General features: G+C 41.7%; 2 protein-coding genes across 2 annotated transcripts in view; both read right to left on the bottom strand.

Moving 5' to 3' along the window:
* The window catches only part of LOC125709813 (follistatin-related protein 1-like), a 32,143-nt gene extending 29,856 nt beyond the window's left edge, over window positions 1-2,287 (bottom strand). Inside the window, exons 1-2 of the mRNA XM_048978701.1 lie at window positions 2,138-2,287; window positions 1,964-2,020 (exon numbers count right to left, since the gene is read on the bottom strand). Of these exons, the coding sequence (XP_048834658.1) occupies window positions 1,964-2,020; window positions 2,138-2,140 (60 nt within the window). The 5' untranslated portion in view covers window positions 2,141-2,287. The remainder of the gene's footprint in view (window positions 1-1,963; window positions 2,021-2,137) is intronic.
* Window positions 2,288-12,939: 10,652 nt separating this feature from the next.
* On the bottom strand, window positions 12,940-16,523 carry gja8b (gap junction protein alpha 8 paralog b). The gene is made up of 2 exons (XM_048978698.1): window positions 16,499-16,523; window positions 12,940-16,166 (listed from the first exon to the last, which is right to left on the bottom strand). The coding sequence occupies exon 2, from the start codon at window positions 16,149-16,151 to the stop codon at window positions 14,976-14,978; it is 1,176 nt and encodes a 391-aa protein (XP_048834655.1). The 5' UTR covers window positions 16,152-16,166; window positions 16,499-16,523; the 3' UTR covers window positions 12,940-14,975.
* Window positions 16,524-23,637: the final 7,114 nt, after the last annotated feature.

Raw genomic sequence — 23,637 nt, 5'->3', positions numbered from 1 at the left:
AGTGGGGCATACGCTCTCTCGCTCTGTCACTCAGCCCCCACTCACCTCAGCCTGTGTCCGTAAGCTGATGTTCTGTCTGTCTACCTAGTACAGCTCTCTAAATGACACCTGCCTGCTATGAAGAATCAGAAAATACACCAGGGTTTCCACCACTGATTTAGAGGAAATGACACTTCAGGGGAAAAATTCACTGATTTACTTAAAACGAATCTAACCTCAGATTACTCTGCAGTGGGTTTACAAAATGTATGAGAAGACATTGTTTGCCAAGGGATCTTACAAAGACAGAACTATGCTATTGAAGACGCTTCTCTCCTGTCACTGGCTGTGACCTGAGGTGGCAGAGCAGACCGGGGCCGTAACTGTCGGGTGCCTTAATCTCCATAAATCTGGGTATTTACTGGGATTTCAAATCTGTCTGGCAGTTTATAAACGCCCTCCTAAAAAATGTTTAATTTCACCATTTACTTGCAACCTGGGATATATTATCAAAGTGGAAAATGCCTTTCAATTTATTTTTCCATAGTATCATTAAAACAAACAGCATCAAAAAGGAACGATCAGGAAAAAAATCCCTGGCAAAAGACAAGGACAACTCCGGATTATGATTAAAGACCCCAAATCACTCTGCCATTCATACTAGCTGCTGAAATCTTCACAAAGGAGCAGTTAACCTATCCTAAGAACAAACTGCATATTATTGAACCCGATCCAACCTCTGAAAGCGGTAACAGAGGTACAAACAGGTGTTAAACAGCTGTTCAATCAGTCGGAGGGCAAAACCTAGTGTGAGTACTGCAGTCATTCCAAAGCCTTCTTAGCAGTGACCTGACAGAGTGTGACTGAACCGGGGGGACGGGGGGGGGGACGGGACTGCATGCACTTGGGGGTTGGGCTTTGTTATCTTTCCCTGTCTTCACGAGCACACGCCAGCACTGAAATCTAGTCCTGAAAACAAACACAGATACACAAACAGCAGCCACATTTGTGGGCTGCACCTCCCTGGCCTCACTGGCTGTACAATCGACATCGGTTGGGTTCGAATCCCCCCCCCCCAGGACCACTGTGTCCACATGGGCGACCACATGTGGACAAGCAACAAGTTAATTAACAAGACAAACATTGCAAACAGGCCAAGCCTTTGAATAGCAATCAGTCGCCAAGGAGGACGGTCCTGTTTGATATATCGATGCTTCCGTGTGTGTACTGTTCTACCCTGTGAAAGGCCTAGCCACCGTTAAACAGATGTTAAAGTGTGATTTCACACATCTCTCAAATGTACTCTCACCAAGATCCACTTAATGAGCATTCCTAAAGCACCTTTTACACACAACCATCAATCTCGCAAAAGCAAAAGATGTTACTGATTGCGTGAGAGTTACCAAACATTTACAAGCATTCTTTATAATTTCAAGTGAAAATGTATTAGAAAAATATAAATCCATAAGCCTATATAAGATTTTAATGAGAACCTAAGGCTATTTATACATTATTGTGAACTAGATGACTGATCATCACGATAACCAGGCTTATTTTAAACAAATTTAACATTACAGGCTTGAGCTGATCTATATGTATGTTACACTATAGGTATAAAACTGCACAAACCTGTACGAAGATCTACTCATTAACAAAGAGGCCAAAAAAACGCAGGACGGTATACATATTTGAAATAAAGTTGAAACATCTAGCGGCTTAAAAGTTAATTTAAGTATCACATTTTGACAAAGATTGTAAACAGATTAGTTTTTTAAAACATAAATAGAATGCAATGCGGTAAATATACAGCAATATAGTTTTAAACACTTAAGAAATATGAAACCACTAGTCCCCCAGTCCGAATCAAAGACTGCGCAAAGAAAGACTAAAACGGCTATTTGTTTTTCCGTTATTGTTAAACACAATCAAACAGTTTTTTAGGGAAAAAAAACGTTACTCCAGTTGCGGTCTAACAAAAACCCACCTCTGCTTGACAGCAAGCGACGGCCAGAAGAACAAATACGGGCACAGTTCGGAACATCTGCAGGGAGGAGAGAAAAGGCATGAACCAGGACGCCAATCTCATACCTTTTTCCCAACGATACTACTGATTTTGCTATTGCAATAAACAGACATGGGTATTTCATGGGATTCATACCATTTTCTACGGCTGGCGCTGCTGGACGACTTGAGTAGGGAAAGAAAAAAGGCGTCGCGTCTGGGATGGGAGACGAGCAGCGGAGCTCTGGAAATAGGAGCAGATCCGAGGAGATCCGCCTGCCTTTCTCCTCCTATTATGACGCGCTAGCCAATGAGGAGCGGCCAGGCTCGGACTTCAGGAATGCTGCCGAAAGTTCACGGCGGATCGAGGCGGTCGGTGGGTTCGAGTCATTAAGTCGTTTGTAGAAAGGAGGCTTCAATGTCGTTAAAAACGCAGGAGAGCAAATGCATATGAATTAGTCTTGAACGAATATACCGAAAAGCAGTTGGAATGGGTTCTCTGAGCTCCGGTGTTTTATGGGGACGTTTTGGCCAGTTTCAGTTAAAATTTATTACAGCACGTTTTTTTTGGTGAATGCCACTGTGATATTGATGACATATAATTACAGACCTGAGCATTCGGGCACGTCTGAACCTGGTGAAGGCGCCAGCAGAATGGACATTTTACCTCAAAGTTACTCCTAGTTTCTGTAGTTTTGAAATGAAACTTGCTAGGTCAAAGGACTATAGGAGAATATTACAAACTCCACACACATGAGGCAGAGGTGTGAGGCCACCATGCTTATTACACAATATAATTTACATATATATATATATATATATATATATATATATATATATATATATATATATATATATATATATATATATATATTATAACAATTCCTAAAGCTAAATGTAGCTAACAGTTATGTAATGCTAATGTCTCCATTGGAAAGTGTGTCAAACATTAGCATCACCCGAAACCAGCTATGGCCGGTGAACGGGCTGGGTGCTGTCCCCATAAACCACCTGTGGGGCTGCGACCAGCAGGGACCCTCACCTACACAACAGCTGCTCCTCCCAGCATGCAGTGGGATGAAACTCTGTCGTCAGGAGAAACGGAAACCCGGTATATTGGCCACTAAAGCCGCCATGCTGCAAATGTGCTGCTCATGCAGAAACATCCCCGGCGAGAGAAGAAAAAAAAAAATATATGAAGGTAAAGCAGGAAATGGTGTCGCCGTTTCCCAAGACACGCAGGTAATGAACATATTAGTCACTGAAAGCTACCTTCAGCTTGTATTGTGGAGTCAGGAGGGCCCTGACAGGCTGGATATCTTTCCCCCGAGCGCCGCACTTCATGACTACTGGGTATATATTTGCCCATAAAAAAACTGCTTAGCAAAGCACTGGGTGCCTTCGCTTCTGCTTACCTTGAGAATGGATATTGCTGGAAATACACCACCAAGATGGACTCACTTACAGCTTCTCGACAACACAAAGGACTTTTGTTGGCTCCTCAGAGCTGGAGTGTTAGAAAGACCTTCTGTGTTGGAGAAAACCTTTGCTTACGCTGATATTACAGTTACATTCGATGGAGTCGGCAGGTGAGCAGTTATGTGTCATTCAGGAGCGTCACTGCAGATTTATGAAAGGAGAGGCTAAATTTTTATTGGGAGGGGGCCGACTTCAATATAAAAAAGAAGGAGAACACACTATATAAACTAATCAGTGTGCATTTATTTAGGGGGGGGGGAGCAGAGGTTAATAAGCAGGTAAGAGAGCCATAGCCTCAGTTCACGTCTTACAAGTAGAACTTGTGGACATTGTTAGCTTTTCCCGCTAACAGTGTATGCATTTATAAAAAGAGGTGGTCTGGCTAAATCGTTCTGCCAGCTGTGTCGTGGGGCCGGAGTGGGTCTGACACAGTGACATCAGCCGGTCACGCCTTTTAACTCTCCTTATTGAGTAACAAAAGCACTCTGTGTATGTCAGAACCAGTTCGGCGGTGGTTATGCATGAGAATGTGAGCGGCTAATGACTTTGTAGGTGGCCGAGTGGCTCTCAGTTTCCCCAGTAGGGAGCTGAGTGTTCTAAACCACGCGGCACTGGCCTCAACGCCGTACACTCAACATTGTTTCACTCAACATTATAGCATTGAAATAATTGGCCATCTAAAGAAGGTTCGATCTCGGTTAGCCTTTTCTTAAGCCCCATCTTATTACAAGCACAACACTGACACCAACGTTTCATTGTCTGAACACTCTTCTCAGTACTGGTGTGAGTGCTGCCTCTGCGATGCCTTTCGCGTGAGTGGCACCAGTCACCTGAACACCTTCGTCGGGGATGCTGAGCCTTGGCGTACTTGATTAATGTTTATTTGCCAACATGGCAGCCGAACAGTCGGGATGCTAGAAGATTGATTTCGCACTTGGCTCGGTGCTCTGAACAGCTTGCGCGTGCCTGTCCCATTGTGTTTGCACTATGAGCTTTCACTGCTTAAGTGTGGCTGCAACGTCTGAATGAAGGCTGCTGTTCGCACTGAGAAGCTGTTGCTCGCCCCCCCCAAATATATACTAAACTACCATTAAATCTTTAGGACTGCTTTACATTAACTGCACCTTCATAATGCATTCATTATGCATTAAGAGAACATTCATAAGCAACAAGTATTTTAATCTCCTGACGTACCATAACAGTTCAAATATACATTAATAACAAACATTGTATGATCATAATGTTTGTATATAATGTTTATTATTATCATATAATGTTTGAAATTAATACATATTAAAGCTGTTAAGCTATGTTAGGATGTTAAGGTATACTTACATGCTGCTTATGAATGCTCTATGAATGCATTATGAAGGTGCAGTTAATGTAAAGCATTACCAAATGTTTGTTGTTTAATCATTCATGTATGCAGCTATAGATACTTATGTATTTTTAATTTCTGTGGTTCTGCAACTTAATACTCTGTTTGTGATTGGAAGGGCATTGGTTCAAATCCCATGGCTTGTACTGTGATGCCACCTTCGTAGCCTTAGCACAGTTGGCAGTGCGTTCAGTCATCACATGATTCACTGTGATTAAAGAACTTCTCCCTGGGGACAATGAAGCATGTGTGAATCAGTGGCTTATAATGTTATGCCTGTATTCTAAAGGCCACCAGTCCAAATCCCATGATTGGCAGAGTGATTTCAGCATTTGGCCCGTGAATAAGGACCTTAAACCCAATTGCAGTCTATCCCCGATTTCTCAAAAGTGTATGTTCCTTTGGATGAAAGCATTAGTTAAAGGTAAATGCAATCTACAAAAATGTATGGAAATTATAGAAAGTTCCAAGTCGCTGAGATTAATGGGTGTTAAGTGACTGTTTAGTTTATCACTTGAAGATTGGCGAGGTAGCATCTGAAGATCAGCAGCATGTGAATGGCACTGCTATGGAACCTGATGATGACAGCATCTCCAGGGTTGGGATAATTATACCAGACCCCTCCAGAGAGCACGGGCCAGACTCTCCATGCACCTCTAGCCAATGCCCCACTTCTGAACTTGTCCTAAATTTAACTCACTTCCCCACCTTCTCAGCAGACTCATCCTTCACTCCCTCTCCCTTGTACATGGTTGAAAATCTCTCCTGAGGCTTGTATGTTTTCTGCCTCATTGGTACACCTGCACCATCTCCCAGAATGCATCGGTGTCTCATATTACTTCTGCACACCTGCTTATTCCCATGCTCTGGTAAAAACTGAGATGACTGGCACTCATTCCATTCGTCTTTGACTTGGCCTTCTGCCCACCTCTACAGAAGAAAGCATGGAAAAGTACTTTATAGACAAATTGCTACTTGTTCATCGATCTCTCACAGTAAGCACACATGGAAAAAAATAAGACTTGCTAACCGTGAAGGCTCCTCTCTACCCAACGCCACATTAATTAGAGAGAGAGCGGGCAGGTAATGGAGGTTAAATTAGACTTAACCATAAGATAGATATTTTGTGTTTCAGTCTTTATCATTTTCTTCATTATTCTGTTCTGTCACTTTAATTACAAAAACACTTGTGGCTCAGAGCAAACAGAGTAACTTCACCCTCCACTTTACTTTGCTTTAATGCTGTTTCTTAAACCCCGCAACTATAATTAACCATTTTCTGAACATCGATCCTTTCCTCCACCCCTTATCTATGCCCATGCATTTTATTAAAATGGTTATGCAGAAAGAAAAGCCCCATCTCCTCTGGCTCACTGTCTAAGGCAGCATTGTCTTTTTTTAGATGAGAATCAGATTTGAGGAGAGGATTATGTGGGTAAATATGATAAGCATATTATATTTTCATCAGAGCTCTGCTCATAGATCAGATTTTGATTTTTTTTTTATAACTGTCGGCATTTCCCTTCTGGGCTATAGCCTTCGTGCTGTCTGCAAAAATTGTTTTAATATCTAATTAAATTTCCTGTTTCAATTTTTCTGATCATATCAAAGATTTTTCTTTTTTTAATTGTGGAATGGAAAATCAGATTGGAGTCTCAATTTCCTGCATTGCTTTTCATAATTTACATGTAGAGTACAACTAATTATGGAATTTTCAGCAACAAAGGACCTTTAGTAATTCCTTCAGTAATAAGATTTACTATGTGTCCCTGTTATTCTAGTGCATGTGCCCAATGCCCTCTGCATACGAGTGTGTTGTGTATGGCCATGTTGGTGATGGGATGACACTTGAACGTTTGCATGCCGGTTGTGTTTTAGGGATCTTGCGGTCACATTTTTGAGCTCCTTCGCGTTTGCTTAAGAGTGAACTTGAATACTTTCGGTCATGCCGTGAAGGATTACATCTCATATCAAGCAGACAGGTTGCATTTCCAAATGACTGATTTTCTATCTAAATACAAAAATCATCCCTCCATATGACCGATTTTCCGTCTGGTTGATTGACCGGAGCGGCTTCCTTTGCGATGATCCCAATTCCTTCTAATCGGGCTCGTGTTTCTGCTCTGCCAAGTGAAAAAGTAATTACATATCTGAGTCCCTCTGTGTCCCAGAGCAGCCCAGGGAAGGAAATTTCAGAACAGGGAGGCACATGGCAAGAAATCTTTGTTTCTTGTTTACATTTTATATCTTGCCATGGCTTAAATTAACCAACCAGCTCCATCATACCCAAAAGTCAGCCAATCATACCAACATAATCGGATGAAAGGATCGAATTGTCTTTACATCAGTCTTCCCAGCAGAGGCAATTCTGGGATTTCTTCAAGGTGGAGGACCTAAGGGGAACCATAATTCATACTGAGGGGCCAACTTTATCATATAGCCAATGATTTGTTTTAAATTGGTGAGTGTTAGGGGAAGGGGCACTCTTGGGGGCCAATCAGCTTTCAGCTGGATGCAGTGTCCTTGTGGCCCCGCCCCTTTATATCCCCATGTCTCCCAGCCGCACCATTTGTTGGGTGTCAGGTGGCTGATTTGCATTGAGTCTAGCACTATGTAGTGGCTACAGGGAAAGAGCCAGCCATAGATCTTAAGGGACAAAGCCAAGGTGGCACTTATACACAGCTGCCATGTAAGATAATGGTGAGGATGGGCCACCTGTGGCCACCCACTCACTGTGGACAAATGGGACAGTTATGGTAGCAGGACTCTGACAGGAAACTAAAGTGAGGGAAAGTTAAAGCTTTTTAAACCCTGTGAAATCTCCCTTCCAGGCTCTTGGAATGAATAAAGGTCTAGAATATTATTTATTAAAAAAGATAAGCTTAAAATGTGAGCATGGCTATGCATGCAGCTCCTGTTCCCAAGGGAATAACATGCTCTTGTTTAATTGGCTACTTTACCTTGATTATTGATGGTGTGTATCCTGGCATAGTAATTAAGGACTGAAGAAATGCCATATTCCAGAACCGCTGGACTTGCTGTAGACCCAGGAAAAACAGTCGTGATATTTCAGTGATTCGTACAGGCTGTCAATCTGAATGTTCCTATAGCCAGGAGTAGACGCTGTCCTATTTTTCTTTTCTCGTTGCAGCCTTTTTTTTGTGGTTACATGCACCATGGTTACTATTAAGGGTACAACCCAGTGCTCATCAAGGTGACTGTTATTTGTCAAAGTCTGAATGCGAATACTGTGCTGTTTTCTGGATAAATGAAGACCTTTAGTCAAAAGCCAGCCTGAGGTCGCAGAGCGTCTCAAAGGATGAAAGTGAAGCCTTAGGACTGTCAGTCCAGCTTGCATTGACAAAGCATTAATAACGATACCCAGAGGGAAATTTTACTGATAAATGAAAAGACAGGAAAAATGGTCGATTGAATAGGCTAAATTGCATTTTTCATTTGAAGAGCAAATTTCCGAAACTCATTCAGTCCACGGGATATGTTTTCGTAGAAAATGTCTATTATATAGTGAGTTTTCGAACTTTAACAAAAGTTCTTTTTTGGTTCACGATTTTGGTTCCGAATACTATAACATATGACGAGGAAGCCTGAATTTGGGTCATTGGTGGTCTCATCTCAAAAAACGACAAAACAGGGATAGAATGTGTTCTGGAAATTTGCTCTTTGATTTGAGTTCCTGCTGCTCTGGGTCTGAGATGGAAACGGCGAGGTGTATGACTGGATGTACTTCGTATGGAACAAGAGGCACGTAAGGGCAACTTTGAATCCTCGCTTTTCCTTGGAATGTCTTCTGTGGGGCGAGAGAGGAAGCCACACTGTAACAGGAACAGGCTGTCATGAAGAAGTGGAGAACATGCGTGCAGCAGGAGCTGAGGTGGCCCCGGAGCTGCGAGATGACAGCTTAACCTGTCGAGCTGCTGTACCACCCACCACACAACATGTAACCTACTTCCAAAGCACGGCTAGATATTTTGAGGACATAAGGCCCAGTAATGGGCATCGTCACTGTGTGCCACCTGGAGGCTTAGTGAGCAGCCTTATATAAACAGCAGCCTTAAACAGATCTACCCAGCTTTAGGAAGATTCACTGCAGCGATCAGCAGCCAGCCAGCCAGTCAGTCAGGGCTCTTCAAGTTCGATGCCGCAAAGCAAACGCACACAGCGGCCTGGGAGAAGCGGCTGATTCTGGGACCGTGTGACAGAGTCACCGCCTGTGCTGCCCTAAAAAGGCGGAACACAGTAACTACGCTGGCGCTCAAACGGAGAAAATGGGCTTCAAAATTTTTTGATTGTCCACCAGAGTGTGTAGCAGGTATGAAAATGAAGGATTTTTCTTCAAAACAGAAGCGTAATTTCAAGGGCGTGACCTTGGGTTGAACATTGGTAGGGTTGAGATCTCCACCCATTTGTGATTATTTGGGGGGCGGGGGGGGGGGGGGGGGAGGTTGTATTGGCCAGTCTTAATCACCCCCTCGTAAATTACACCCATACATAGCTGAATGAAAGATTTATGTCACAAGGTAAAAAGTAGCATATACAACTTGGTTTAGGACATACCTGAATTTTGATTTTAAAAAAATCAAGATAGTATTTAACTTTTGTACTGCAGTATATTTGCCTATTGTAAATATGGTGTAGAACAGAGGTCACCAACCTTTTTCAAACTGAGAGCTACTTCTCGGGTACTGGGCCATATGAACAGCTACCAGTTTGAGACGTCACATATTAAAAACATGTTTTACTTATTTATATATATATATATATATATATATATATATATATATATATATATATATATATATATATATATATATAGTCATTTTCAAATCTAAATAAATGCACATGTGATTAAAGAAGAATAGCAGCAGGATAAAATAAAATTTTAGACGCTGCTCACTGGTGAGCTGTGCTATTTTTAGAGCAGGTCCGCGGGCGACTCATGTGGTCCTTGGGGGCATCCTGGTGCCCGGGGGCACCATGTTGGTGACCTCTGCTATAGAGTTTTCTAAGGTCACTGCTGCCATGGGGGCAAACTAGGACATACAACAATTTATACTAACATTCCAAGCATGGTTTAGAAATATTTGGAATAGGAGTGGATATCGTAATCAGATTCACCAGACCGGAAAGCTGCAGACACATGCGTATCACGCTGAATCAATCTAGCTAATTTTGGTAAGAACGTTAGTTAACACTGGAAAATTACTGTCTGGCCTGAAAGCTGCATCCTTCAGAGTCTAGAGCTCATAGTATTGCATCAGAAACGAGGCCCTCTGTTGGTCACTTTTGGAGGGGCCTACGTTGCGCCCATGACGTCTTTCATGACCAGCTTTCAACGCCGCAGCATCAGTTGCTATGCAGTGACTGATATGCGCCTATTTTTCTTGTGATCGTATGTAGTTAGAGTTTAATAACTGTTTTTGCCGCTGACATCCCAGCAGGATCCAATGTTCCTTTATGTGATGGGTTAGGCCAGATTTCCCGAAGCATTTTTGATGTCAAGGTTTGCATATTTGTTTGGGGCTCTGAATTTTCCTTGAAACCAAGGTCATTCCACAGCACCTAACCTGGCATCTCCATCACATAAATCATTATTTTACGCACCTCTCTACACGTCGAATCACTAACAATCAGAGGTAATCATTGCCCAATATTATTTTTAGTTTATTGATTGAGTATGTCATTGAAACTGGTAACTTTTGTGCAGTTTTGTACTTTGTAATAACCTTATCTCTATAGTAACTTTGCCCATCCGCCTAGAAAAAATGAAAGAAATTAATTTTCAACTGTACGGGTGATACTGGACATTAATATGCTTCCAGTATTGATGATTGAAATGGACATCTAATAAAGATGTAAGAAAAAAAATGATTTGGGAAAAGACATTCATAAAAAAAAAAATGTTACACCACTTAAAATCAACCTTACATCTTTTGCTGCTAATAACATTATGTGTGTCAAGCTAGGACTAACAAGCTATGTGACAAAACAAGAGGCCTTTTTAACAGCTGTCCGTGGCACAGACCCTCAAGCTGCAGGGCTGTACTTCAAACAGCACTTCTCTGAATATCTCAGCAATTGTCAGGAAGAACTGAAAGGCTGGCTATGCGGTTTCCCACTATGCACAATAGCAAATTTTCTACTTTCAAGCTTAGCATCCCAGCCTGAGGGCCAGGGCAGACCGGACTGAGCCTTACAATGGAAATGAGTAATACTTCCAAACCACCTCCTCCTCCCTGACAAACGTTTTGATTGATTTTTCTATTTTATTTAGCCATGGTACAAAGGGGAAGACGAGAAATGTACTTTTAACATTTAACTCTTATTGTTAGAGAATCATTATGTAATAGCTTGATTACCACTGATCCCAAAGGACAAACAACTTTTATCATAGTAAAAACCATTAAAAGCTCCCAAAGGAAGTAGTTTTAAGGCGCAAAACAGACAGAAACTCAAGGCAAATCCTCGGTCTGAGCGTTCCTTCGGTCACGCTGTACTGTGAATCTTTGCACCATGTGAGTTATAAGTCTTTCTTCCTTCTGTAGGTGGGGTGCAGAAAGGGCAGGTCTTTGACGGTGACCCCTCCAGCACTGGTCCAGCTCGAAGCTGACATTTTGGAGAAGCTCAATGAATATCACTTGAGAAAGGTAACCTGATCATAACCGCCAGACAGCAAACAGTGGGCCATGACATTTTAGCTGAGTGCGTTTGCTGGACAGAGGTCATTGCGTTTAATAGGATCAATGTTGGGGGTTGAGGATAAATGCATTTATTGTACTGAGTTCACTGTGTTTGATAGGGTCAGGGTTGGGGTCTGAGGGATGACTAGTTGTGTGTGTGTGTGTGTGTGTGTGTGTGTGTGTGTGTGTTGTGAAGGCAAAAAAAATACAAGTGCTGTGGAAACTGAAAATCGTACTTTTTGAAACATTTAGCATATATTTCCAATTTCAATTAACAAGAATTAAATGTTGTATTCAAGAAAATCTCTGTTTACTCATCGCATCAGACCATCTTTCAGTGGATATACAGCCTTACAAAAATAAATAAAGGGAAAGAAAGCATGGCAGCAGCCCCCCCTGCTGATGAGGTGATGCATAGCAGCACTCGAGTTTCACAGACGCCCAGGTTCCTGTGTGAAGCTGATCTGACAATGTCGAGGTCCTTTCCCAGAATGCCAGTGGATTGAGGATATATAGCTAAGCACTGTCTTTAGTAAAGTATTTCCCAGTTATTTAATATAAAATTTGTTTGTATTGATCAGCCCTTGGGCATATCCCTCAGTCAGTCGCATTTTCACAGATGGACACCAAACGACTTAATTCAGACGATTTCGACCAATAGGAATGTGAAGGTTTTGTTGTGGTCTTCCTGTTTTATAGGTACAGAAACCACACAGCAACAGAAAAACACCCTCAACAAGGCGTGCAACACGCCATTAAACAACATCCACTATGAACAACCATGGGGAAGCTGCCAGAAGAGGGCAGCATTCGAAAAGCAAGGTGGCTGCCAGCCTTGCTGGAATCCCTGCAGTATTACTGTCCTCTCTATACATCCTGACAGGTGCAGACCCTTAGCCAGACATGCTTAATGTCACCACCTGTAATGCACAAAATGAGCTGAAAAGGATAAACACTCTGTTCCTGTAATACTAGGAGGGATACAGGCCATCCTCAAGGAAGATTTCCAGGGCAAATGATGGGAGAGGCCGACTCCCATTGTCAAATGAAAGTGTATTTATCAAATGTGCAACAATACAGCAAATAGCAGTGGATGCAGGCAATGAAATGAGTTTGGTGTGGTTATCCTAGAGCACCTCTCTTTGAAGTTGTACAAAATCTCCTGGTCATTTGACTGTGAAGGAGCAGGCATAATATTCTCTTTGCAGTTCATCTTTTGGGTTGTATGCAAAAATAAGACATGTGACCTTTTGACCACATGGGCAGTTTTATTGGTTGTTTATTGGACACAGTTGAGCAATGAGGAATGCAAGTAAAAGTGTTTGCTTTCATAAAAAATGGTAGAAAATAGGAAATAATTTTGCTAATTTGATTGATCAAAATTTGATTTATTGACTAGCCTGAAATATTTTTTCAATCTACAGAGGACTGTTATTTTAAGATGGCACTATTGTGAATTGATGAAAGTTTAGCTTCGCGTTCTACACTTTCATGGAGCAACCAGCCTGAGACTTAGACACACAGAGGTGAGTTTTATTTTCAAACTGCCACATATTACTTGATTCATAAGGTATTTATGAATCATTATTTATGTCACCTTGTGTTCATGCACACAGCTGTTAGCTGCGGATGAGATTGTTCTGCTTTAGGCACAGGGCTCTGAATTATTATGGGATGGCAGCACAATGGCAGAGGTTCAACAGAAGATTATTCATGAAAATGCTGGGAATTATACTCTGAAGCATTCTCCAAAGGATCTGAATGTGACAAAATAATTCATAAGTGGGAATGTTTGCAGCTGCAATGTGATGAAATTTATGTTTCAATTTATGTTAGCAGGATAACACTTATAATTATGTATATGTATAAATATATATTTCAACACTTTGTTCATCTAATATTTTGGTGTAATTAAATTGGTAAATGCCAACATTTTCATATTTTGTAACAAATAGTACACATGCAATATCAGGAATAGCACAGAAATGTAATTGGCAACCGTTAAAGGACATGAAACCATAACAGTCATATAAGAGAACATTAACTGTTACGTTGTTTCAATAGCGTGCAATAAAGAACAGTTTAGGTTGAGTTTGACGTCATACATCCACGTTGAATCCCTGCATTTATAAGATGGGAAAATTGCATTTCTCATTTGTTACGAGATTGAAAAAGAAACTATCGATAATAGTTATCTATATAAAAAAAAAACTTTTGACACAAAAAATATAACCTTTATAACCTGATAAATGTCTTGTTGATTTAACTTACACCTAATGATTTTATTTAGTTGTTCCATGAAAGGTAATGTTTCAGTATTCATTTAAAAATGGGAAAAATTATTCGGCAGAATTGTTTTTTTAAACGGTTAGCAACTAAGACAATGTTAAGAAATGCTGAGGATTTAGCTGAACTAAAAAATCCTGATAGTAAGTGCTAAAATTAACACACACACACACACACACACACACACATATATGACGTGACATAAAATGTTCCATATTCAAGTCACAAAATATTCCCCACAAAATTTTCTTTAATAAGAATATTTAGAAATGTCAGAAGTTAAAATGTGTTTTCAGGGATTTATATTCCCAGCTGTGTGAGTTTCCTTTTCTTGTAGCACTTTAACAATCCTTCATGCTGACTGGCCATGATCTTTATCAACCTGACGGCTGTTTGCACAGGGAGTAACAAGCGGAGAAACAAAGCCTTTGGCTGATACTTATTTCCACAGTTAGTGCTGCTAACCATGAACTGTTTACAAAAGGTTTTAAAGGTTATATTTATAAACAGAACAAGTGACTCCTTCAAAATGATGCAGCACACAGTAACAGACCTATTGTGCTCCTTCCAATTCCTTATTTTGTTTTTTTTTAACAAGTTAATCTAGCTAAAGCTTTTTTTATGTGCAAACAAAAAAGAAACATATTTTTATGATGTTTCTGTTGCCTACACACAGTTTACTCCCTCCCTTTAGATGAAATCTGGTGATTAGCTGAGCTGAAGTGAGCGTGCTCTATTATTTCAGCCACAACTTCCTGTGTGTGAAATACGATTGGTACACACATGGGACAATATGCTTACAGACCATTTTTAAAAATGTAATCATTAGCTGCATCTTTGTCTTGGAGCTCATCTGCTAGAAAAGGCGGCATTGAAAAGAAGCACAATATCTTGGATAAATGAAAACATCCCTCTTCTGTTCTTTCCTGAAATGGTCACTAGTCATATTTATCTTAAATTTCTTCTCAGAGAACATTATCATAAATGCACTGTGCAATGAAAGGTTTTGTTTCTTTTAAAAGTTTAAAACCTTCTGTACCAGTATATGAAACTGCTAGCTGGTATTCATGTTCATAATATTAAGGCACTTTTTCCTTTAGGCGATGTTATCTGCCCCCCCGGCCTTTTGGCTATATTTATGTGTTTTCTCAAACTCATACTGTCAGATCATCCGATCTCGCCCTGCTGCTGGCTTTGCTCATGCTGCTTAGTGGTCTGGCGTCTTCTATCATCTCAGTGGCCTCTACCTCAGCATTTGCAGAGGGTTCCTCCACTGAGTTCTCTTCTTCCACCTCCTCCTCATCCTCCTCTCCTTCCTCTTCCGCAACTGCTACCCTCGACTTAGTAGTCTGACCATAGGAAGGCAAAGCTTCACCAAAGGCTTTGGCTTCTTCCTCGTTTGTCTTCTCTTCAAATACCTCAAAGGGAGCAAGGAGCCGTCCTTCCTCCATCACGACCTCCGTCAGGGGAAAAAAGTGAGAGACAGGCTTCTCCTCCTCTAGCAGCTTGTAACCCTTAGCCTTTGGGATGGTCGGGACAAGAACCGAAGGCAGACTCTTCTCAAGGACCAAGCCCTCAGCCTGCTGCTGAGGCGGCTTGCGGAAGGTGAAGCGGATCTGCTTCAGCCCCAAATAGAAGATCTCCACAACATTGAGGAACAGAGAGAGAAAGGCCACGGCCACCATGAAGATGACGAACACTGTCTTTTCAGTGGGACGTGACACAAAGCAGTCGACATCGTTGGGACAAGGCCATCGGGCACATTTGTACAAAGGCTGGATGCTGAAACCGTAAAGGTAGTATTGGCCCACTAGGAAACCTACCTCAAACAGCGTCTTGAAGATGATGTGACAGATATAGGTCCTCAGCAGGGTGCCTTCCAAACGATATTTCTTGCTTCCCTTGCTGCTGCCTTCCTTGGTGGTCTTGTGGCTGCCCTGATCTGGCGCTAAGGGGAGCCCTTCCTTATTTGTCTCCTGCCGCTGGCTCATCTCTGCCTCTTCTCTCTCCTTGCGTTTCTCCTCCATGTGGACGTGGTGCACAGCGTGGCCCACATACATCAGCGAAGGTGTGGAGACAAAGATGATCTGAAGCACCCAGAGTCTGATATGGGAGATGGGGAATGCCTCATCGTAGCAAACGTTCTCACAACCGGGCTGTAGGGTGTTGCAAACGAAATCTGACTGCTCGTCCCCCCAGACGAATTCTGCAGCCGTGCCCAGGATCAAGATCCGAAAGATGAAGAGCACCGTCAACCATACCCTGCCTATCACCGTTGAGTGTTCGTTGACTTCTTCCAAAATATTTCCCAAGAAGCTCCAGTCACCCATTGTTGGTAATTACTGCTGCAAGGCGGCGAACGAGAAAAGAAAACAGGATGTTAGAAAGCAAACATTTCAGATTTCCTGTTAGGCACCAAATCAATTGCTACATTGCTCTAATTTCACCATTGTGCAGCAGGTGTAAGAAAACATTTAAGGGGCAACTGCTGTAAATTCCCCATACATCTTTTATAGATTTTTTAGGCGCTCTTAGGAGTAGTAATATCCCCGCGAAAACTCCTGACTGCAGACCAGTATCAGAGGAGAGCGGTACGGCTTTTAAAGTTTACTTCATTCTCGTCAGCTAAGGTAACACAACAGTGGATCGAATCACAGTTCAGCAAAGCTAACTATACCAGGGCAGATCTCTTATGAAGTGGGCGATATAGACAAAAGCAGGCAGCAAATGGGCAACTTGCCGATGTGGAGGCACCAGTCCAGCTGAGGCCACCTTCACTTGGCACCATGTAGCATGAAGTTAATTTTGTTCTCTGTCCCTCTGCCACCTAGAGCCAGGTCTTTGCGGTGCTGCTGAGCATGAATGAATGCGGTCCGACAGTCGGGTTTTGGGTTCGTCGCAATATTTAAGCTGAGAGCCAGACAGCCTTTATTCACTGGACGATGTGCAGTGATGCAGAAGAAAATGGGATCAATGGTTAAAATGGGATGGTCTAGGAGCCAGTAGAGAAAAGCCACCATCCGTACGGCAGAGGCTTCATTTGAAGAGCAGATTTCTAAAGATAATTCTGAAATTTTATGGGGTTTTTTATTGTTGGATTGCACGAGGACTGAGGGAGTCTTGGTTCCCAATATTGTAACATACGATTAGGAAGCCAGCAAGCCATTGGCGGTCTCGTGTCTTTTACAACAAAAAATGTGCTGAGTGAGTTTCAGAAATTTGCTGTTCATTTGAACAGAACCAGAATCATAGAATCAGAATCAGGTATATTTGACCAAGTATGTTCACAGATAAAGGGAATTTGTCTCTGGTTGTCAGTACTTGCGTATACAGTAGGTGCAGACATGGTTAAGACAAGAAAAGCCAATGGTCACATAATGTAGAATTTTGTTATATACAATTCATAGATAACGAACTGTTTCTCACATTCAGAGTATATTGTATTTCCAATTAATATAATAGCTAATGAACAATGCCTTCCATTTCCAACAAGAAACAAGCAAAGATTGTCAAATATTTCTGCTTGAGTGTGTCACATTATTTAATGATTCTGGTGTCCACATTGCTGCATTTAAACTATTAATTACGGGACTTTCTGGAATTAATCAATTGTGAACACATTTCACATGCTGGTGATCATTACAAGGGTGTCTGACTGAACCATTGCGAAATAGTGATAAAAACTTACTGCATTGCCAAGCTATGTCTTTTGCGTACTCTATTTTTAGACATGAGTAATTAGAGTTTCTATTTCTAGATCAGTTATTTCCTGAAATAATAGGGGGTGGTCCCAACAATAAAATTTATGGTCTGGGGGGGAGCAACATTTCGGTCCGGATGTGAACCGGAGTCCGCCAGTCGGTAAGTGCTGCCATGGAGCATACCTACATTAATGTTGCCCCCCCCCCCTCCCCCCGGTCCCTCCTAGATCTGCACAGCCAGACTGACAAGCCAACAAGGCTGAACACGTCCCATTCCTGTCATAACATGGATGTTTAGACAGTCGCTTCTGTTAGGCTATATGATGCTAAAGCAATCAAATGTACTATAGTGGCTTTATAACGAAGTGAGGATGTTTTGGCTACAATCAGCCGAAGGAAACAACAATTTAAAAAATGAGCGCAAAAAAATCCTTTTCTTTTGAACATTCTCCTTTTCATGTGGGTTACACAGCATTCCATTTGAGTATCTTTTTCCCCAGATTTCAGGGGATAGTTCGTCACTTTTTATTTATAACTGAGCTATATTATTGACGTTATATCGTGCTATAGCATTTAAGCCAAGAATGTCTATACAAGAGGCATCATACTTAAAATGCATTTTTGTTTATGATAAACATGACATCTGGTAATCATAGACAAAGCGGAATAAATACTTAAAATGATTATATTTGGAAATATAAAGAAAAAATGAAGACAGGATTAGGAAAGAATAGTGAGTATTTATTAAGGGTTTTCTGGTGTACTCAGAAGTGAATGAATATATGAATGAAAGTTACAGTCATATAGCGTTTTTTCAAACAAACCGCTTACGATACATTTAGGAGTTAAAATGGATTTCAGAAAAGTGGTGGTTTGGTGAGTCCATAGGTAGAACTGTGGGCTTGATGACCGTCCAGCAGCATGTGTGGAGTTTGAGAATCATGCCATTGTTTGTGGGAGTTTCCTCCCAAAGTTCAAAGATACGCAAAATGAAGTCTCTGTGTTTTGGTTATTGGAGAGTATGCCCTGGGATGCCCTGGCATTCAGCGCAGGATGTTCTCTTCAGCATGCCCTTTCCGGGACGGGCTCCAGGCTTGCGTCAACCCGGCAGTGGAGGAGCAGATATAGAAAACTGGTGCATATTTAAGAAAATGTGTATTTGCTCTAGTTTCTTGAATCATTATCAGCTGCAGAGACAACAGCAGTCTGACATGACCATTGAAACACAGGCAGGAAATCTGAGGGCGTATTTCTGGAATAAGTGTTTTATGTTGGCCGTGATCTTGGCTGCACTGTAACATTCACACAATGTTAAGAGATGACATACCCCTCAGCTGAGAAACACTGACACTTTGTGCTCCATGATATGAAAAGTCCGGCTTGACTTTGTTAGGATAAGCAAATACGCAGAATACAGAAATAGAATTTATTATAGAATAGAAATAGTATAAAAATAGAATTTATGCACCTGGGGGCAATGTGTGGTCATGGTTCCCCTGGCAGATACAGGGTGGCCAGCACCTTACAGGGGCCCATGAATATGTAGGATTAGAGGTAAAATGGGGGTGTGGGAGGAGGGGGCTAAGGTGACATTTTGTCAGGGGGGCCAGCTATGCCCCCGCATGCACCACTACATAAATGCTAATGAATTATGACTTTTTTTGTATAGAAAATGAAAATGAAGGATCACTACACTTCAGTTTATATGGCTCATTGAAGGAGCTCATTCCTTATCTTTCGGGAGCTTTGCATCTATGGAATAATTGGCAACAACCGGGGATCCAGCTGTCATGAAATACAGTATGTTGCGGATTGGCACGTGAGTGAAGGATGAAGAATGAAGGAAGAATCTTGAAGAATATCTACATGTCTATAAAAACAAAGATCGGGATTGTTCAGAATAGGGTAGCAAATGCTGTGACTCTGTGGATGTGAAAACTGGATCATGAAGAATCAGGTCACCAGGAACATGGATGCTTATTAACTTGGTGCCAGTGAAGAGAAAAGGAGGCAATGGGCCGCAAAGGGGAACAAACGTGTGGGTTCTTGACCAAATGAAGTGCCGACTTTAACTTGGAACACAAAGTGACCAGATCCAGGCTATTTTCCATATATTATGAGAAGATTCATTCATGCATTGGAAAAACCATAATGCTTGGGAAAGTTGAAGGGAAAGAATGACCAACAGCAAGATGGAAGCCAACTATATGGTCATTCAGACCCAATACCTTACATTTTATCATAATAATAATAATAATTATTATTATTATTATTTTTATTATTGCTGTTGTGTTGTGATAACTGTCATTATCAACAAAAACAAAACAACAATAATAATAATAATAATAATACCGCTTTTTTCATACCCACTTTTCCTATGCAGGGGTCATGGAGGCACAGAGCCTATGATGATGGGGGGGGGGCATGGGGGCTCAGTGGGTTATCTTATACAGCTCTGGGTCACTTGAGTTTGCTACATGTACTGCTGTTTCCTCCCACAGTCCAGAAACATACATTTAGGCTCATTTGTTTCTACAGTTTGTGTGATGCTGTGTGTATATGATGTGACTTGTGATGGACTGACATCCCATGTAGGCTATACCCCAGCCTTGTGCCCTGTACTGCCTGGGTTGGGCTCCAGGGGGCCCTGCAACCCTGGCCAGGATAAGCAGTTGAAGATGGATGGATGGATGGATGGATGGATGGATTGATGGATGGATAAAAATAAACTCCCTGTAGTTTGTGACTGCATGCCATGCAAAGGACAGGCGTCCCATCCAGGGTTTTGCCCTGCACTAGCTAAACAGCTGGAAGTTGGATGCACGCTCTGATTGGTTGATTGTAACTGCATCCCAGTATGTTAGGTATAAAAACTGTGAGACACCATTTTAGATCGTTTGGGTTTCAACTGACAAGTGGGCCAGGGGGGTAAAAAGTACAAGAAAAATAAGAAAATAAGTTAAACACTATATTTAAACAGCAGTACTTCCATTTATGAGATGCTCAGAATTCCATCTACTGCGGCAGCTCGGGGAAAAAAGAACAAGTGTAATTGAATTACACACATTTGCATTGTAATGTGGGAGAGGTTTATTTTAAAGAAAGCAATCGTTTGTGCGCTGCCCAAACTGTTGATATATAGTTCCAGGGCAACAGTTTTTACAAGAGGGGAAAAAGCAGTCATGCACACAGGCTGGATGATGCTGTCTACTGCGCAGACGGAGTGTTTATCCAGAGCAGCATAACAGAGGCGTCCTGCACAGCATCTAACTCATGAGGTTTCCGTATATGAAGGGATCAGGCCGACACACTCTGTGCTGCTCATATTTTTCATTCTGCAGAAAGTCAGTTTAGAAATTCAGCAAACACATTTATAGATTCAGGACAAGAGTTTACAAACATTTTAATAGTCAAGTGTTCCTTTGACATGCTGAATAAATATTAAGGATTTTGTTGCTTGGAATAATACACTTCATGCAAAGTTGTACTAGTAATTTGCTGTTAATCTACTGTTTTCCTAAACTTTTTATAGAAAATTTTATTTTAGATTGTATATTTGTATATTGTATATTGTTTTTTCTGACATTAAATTTCATTATGGACTATGCTCATATCTACCACTGAGGACACTGAGGTCATGTCCTCGGTATTTTCTCTGCAACTCCTATAACCGCGATCCATTGTGGGTCACTTAGGATAGACTAACACTATTCTCCTCAATTTAAAAAAAAAATCCTGGCTACGTCCCTGACAGCAATACGCGAAAGATGGGCAGACAGTTTCTTTCTTTTACAAGCATGAACTAGGGTGATTTAATAAAGAAGTAAATCCATGTGAAATTGTACATTGGAGAATGGACATTTATAGACTATACTGGACTGGCTCTTTATTGGCTGTTGGTGTCTGTGACATGAGTTCCAAAAGGTGTGACCGCAGCCTAAAGCCTGCTAAGGTCCTCAGCCTAATCAACACATTGCATGCTGGTTTTGTTGGCTCGGTTAAATCTCCTTCGCCACTGAGCCCAAACAGGCATCTCACCATAAACCACCTGAGGTGATAATACAATTTTCGGCTTCAAAAAATAAAAAACTCTTCCATGGTTGTCAGATTTCATAGTCTACCACTCCTCAGCTGTCACAGGAGGTTCAAATACAAAACACACCCCAGGTTAAATAGCGAGTGTGAGGCTTAACTTTAAGGGTTTATTTCGATCCAAAGGTAATGCAGAACTAGCGGGACCACATTCAAGTATACTGTTAATCCATCCATTCCCTGCTTCACAGGAGAGCATCCAGAATCCATACACATGGAGCAGGAGTGGGAATCTAAACTGAAATCCAGGAGGTCTGAAGCAGAGATCCAACCTGAAAATGTATTGTTTAAAATTAGTAAGACCTTGCAGTGAATGTAAAACAGAAAGTCATGATAGCTCTTAGAAGATGGTGAGCTAGCAAATCATGCATAAAAAAGCCGAGAAATGTATATTGACATTTCAGTTTTTCAGAAAGCTTTGTAAGCCAGAGCACCCGGGGAACAGAAGTCTTGCTCAAGTGTCCAAGAGTGAAATCACTCTGCCAGTCATGGGATTCGAACCAGCAACCATCCAATTACAGCCACAGCCTCTGAATCCATAAAACCATGCACTGCCCCCCATAGATTTACAAAATGAAATTAAAAAAAAAACAATAAAATGCTAACTATCAGTGTCACGATGTGGAAACGAAGGTGGGTGGGAGTAGGCATGAGGACAAATAATAGGGGTTTATTGAAGGAACGGGAACAGGGCAACCTGAAGCAGAGTATGTGCAGTCAAACAAAAGGCACAAGTAGCAATAAGGGACGCACTGGAGCACAGGCAAGGGCAATGCTGATGACCGGACTGTGGTGCGCAGGACTGAAGGAGGCTTTGAACAGGGTACATGAGGGAGCAGACGAGAGGCACCCGGGCTGATCCACACGAGGGCTGTAATGAGAGGTAACATTAACCATTCAACAACAGAGAGAATGAGGGGGAAGGGATGCAGGGCTTGACAATTAGCTTGCACCAAGTACCTTAAATATTATTTAAATATTACTTTTCCTCAGGTAGGGGATCACCAGGAAAATGCAGAGTAACATACAGTATGTGGACGCTTAGTGATGTTTGAGCACAATGGGGGGACTGTACTTTCCCCAGTAGCAGAGTGACACTGGCATCCCTCTTTACATGCACTACATGTTGGTACAGCAGGCAGTCGTGCGCTAAGCCTTCCGCGGGACTGTGAATGGTGGCGGAATTTCGCACAAAGACATGATGTCATAACGGCGAGCCTGGGGCGCATTGAGCCGAGGCGCCGAGCCGTGAACCTGGATGGCGGGGATGAGCGTATAACAACCCGTAACAAAGGTATCTTGCATCGATCTGCCTGTTCATGTCCTTGGGGACATTTTGCTGATGTCCAAAAAGAAGAAAGGGACCCATGAAATGCCATCTAAACTTGGGGGCGGGGGGTGGAACGGGATAGGCCAGCAGTGGGAATTAGTGATAGAAGCTCATGGGGAGGGATGTTTTTATCAGGAAACACACAAAACTCCTCCAGTGACTCTGGATTTAACCCCCCACCAGGTCATTGAAATGCAACCGTCCCAATTCTGGACAGTGTGCCAAAGATGGGCACTCCAACAAGTCCATGTGACGCAAATAAACCAAGCATATGTCTGGTGATGTGTGGCCATCTGATAGGTTCAAAGTCATGTGACCATTCCCTAAATGCCAAAGATTATACACCTGGGCATGAAACATTCTGCTTGAACAGCTGCAAAAAGAAGGACTACTTCAAACTTTATCAATTGTCCAAATGTTTTGTTTTGTTTTTTTTTTGAAGGGAGGATTTTATGTCCAAGAATCTTCATGTCCATTGTGTGAAAAAGTGTTAAAATAATTAAAAATATTTTTAATGACACTGAATGAAATGAAGCCCTCCGCAATCTTCATAAAACTCTCAAAGGTTCCATCCCAGTAAAATATTCTCTATTTCAGCGGTAATGCTCTACGTTTGTGATACAGCACGGCAGAGATGCGCTTCCACCTACACAGATGTGTTAGGATCAGTTACATTCTCTTGGCGTGGACATT

The sequence above is a fragment of the Brienomyrus brachyistius genome, chromosome 16, assembly GCF_023856365.1.
Source record: "Brienomyrus brachyistius isolate T26 chromosome 16, BBRACH_0.4, whole genome shotgun sequence".
NCBI classification, from domain to species: Eukaryota; Metazoa; Chordata; class Actinopteri; order Osteoglossiformes; family Mormyridae; genus Brienomyrus; species Brienomyrus brachyistius.
This window is presented reverse-complemented; position numbering and strand designations above follow the sequence as displayed.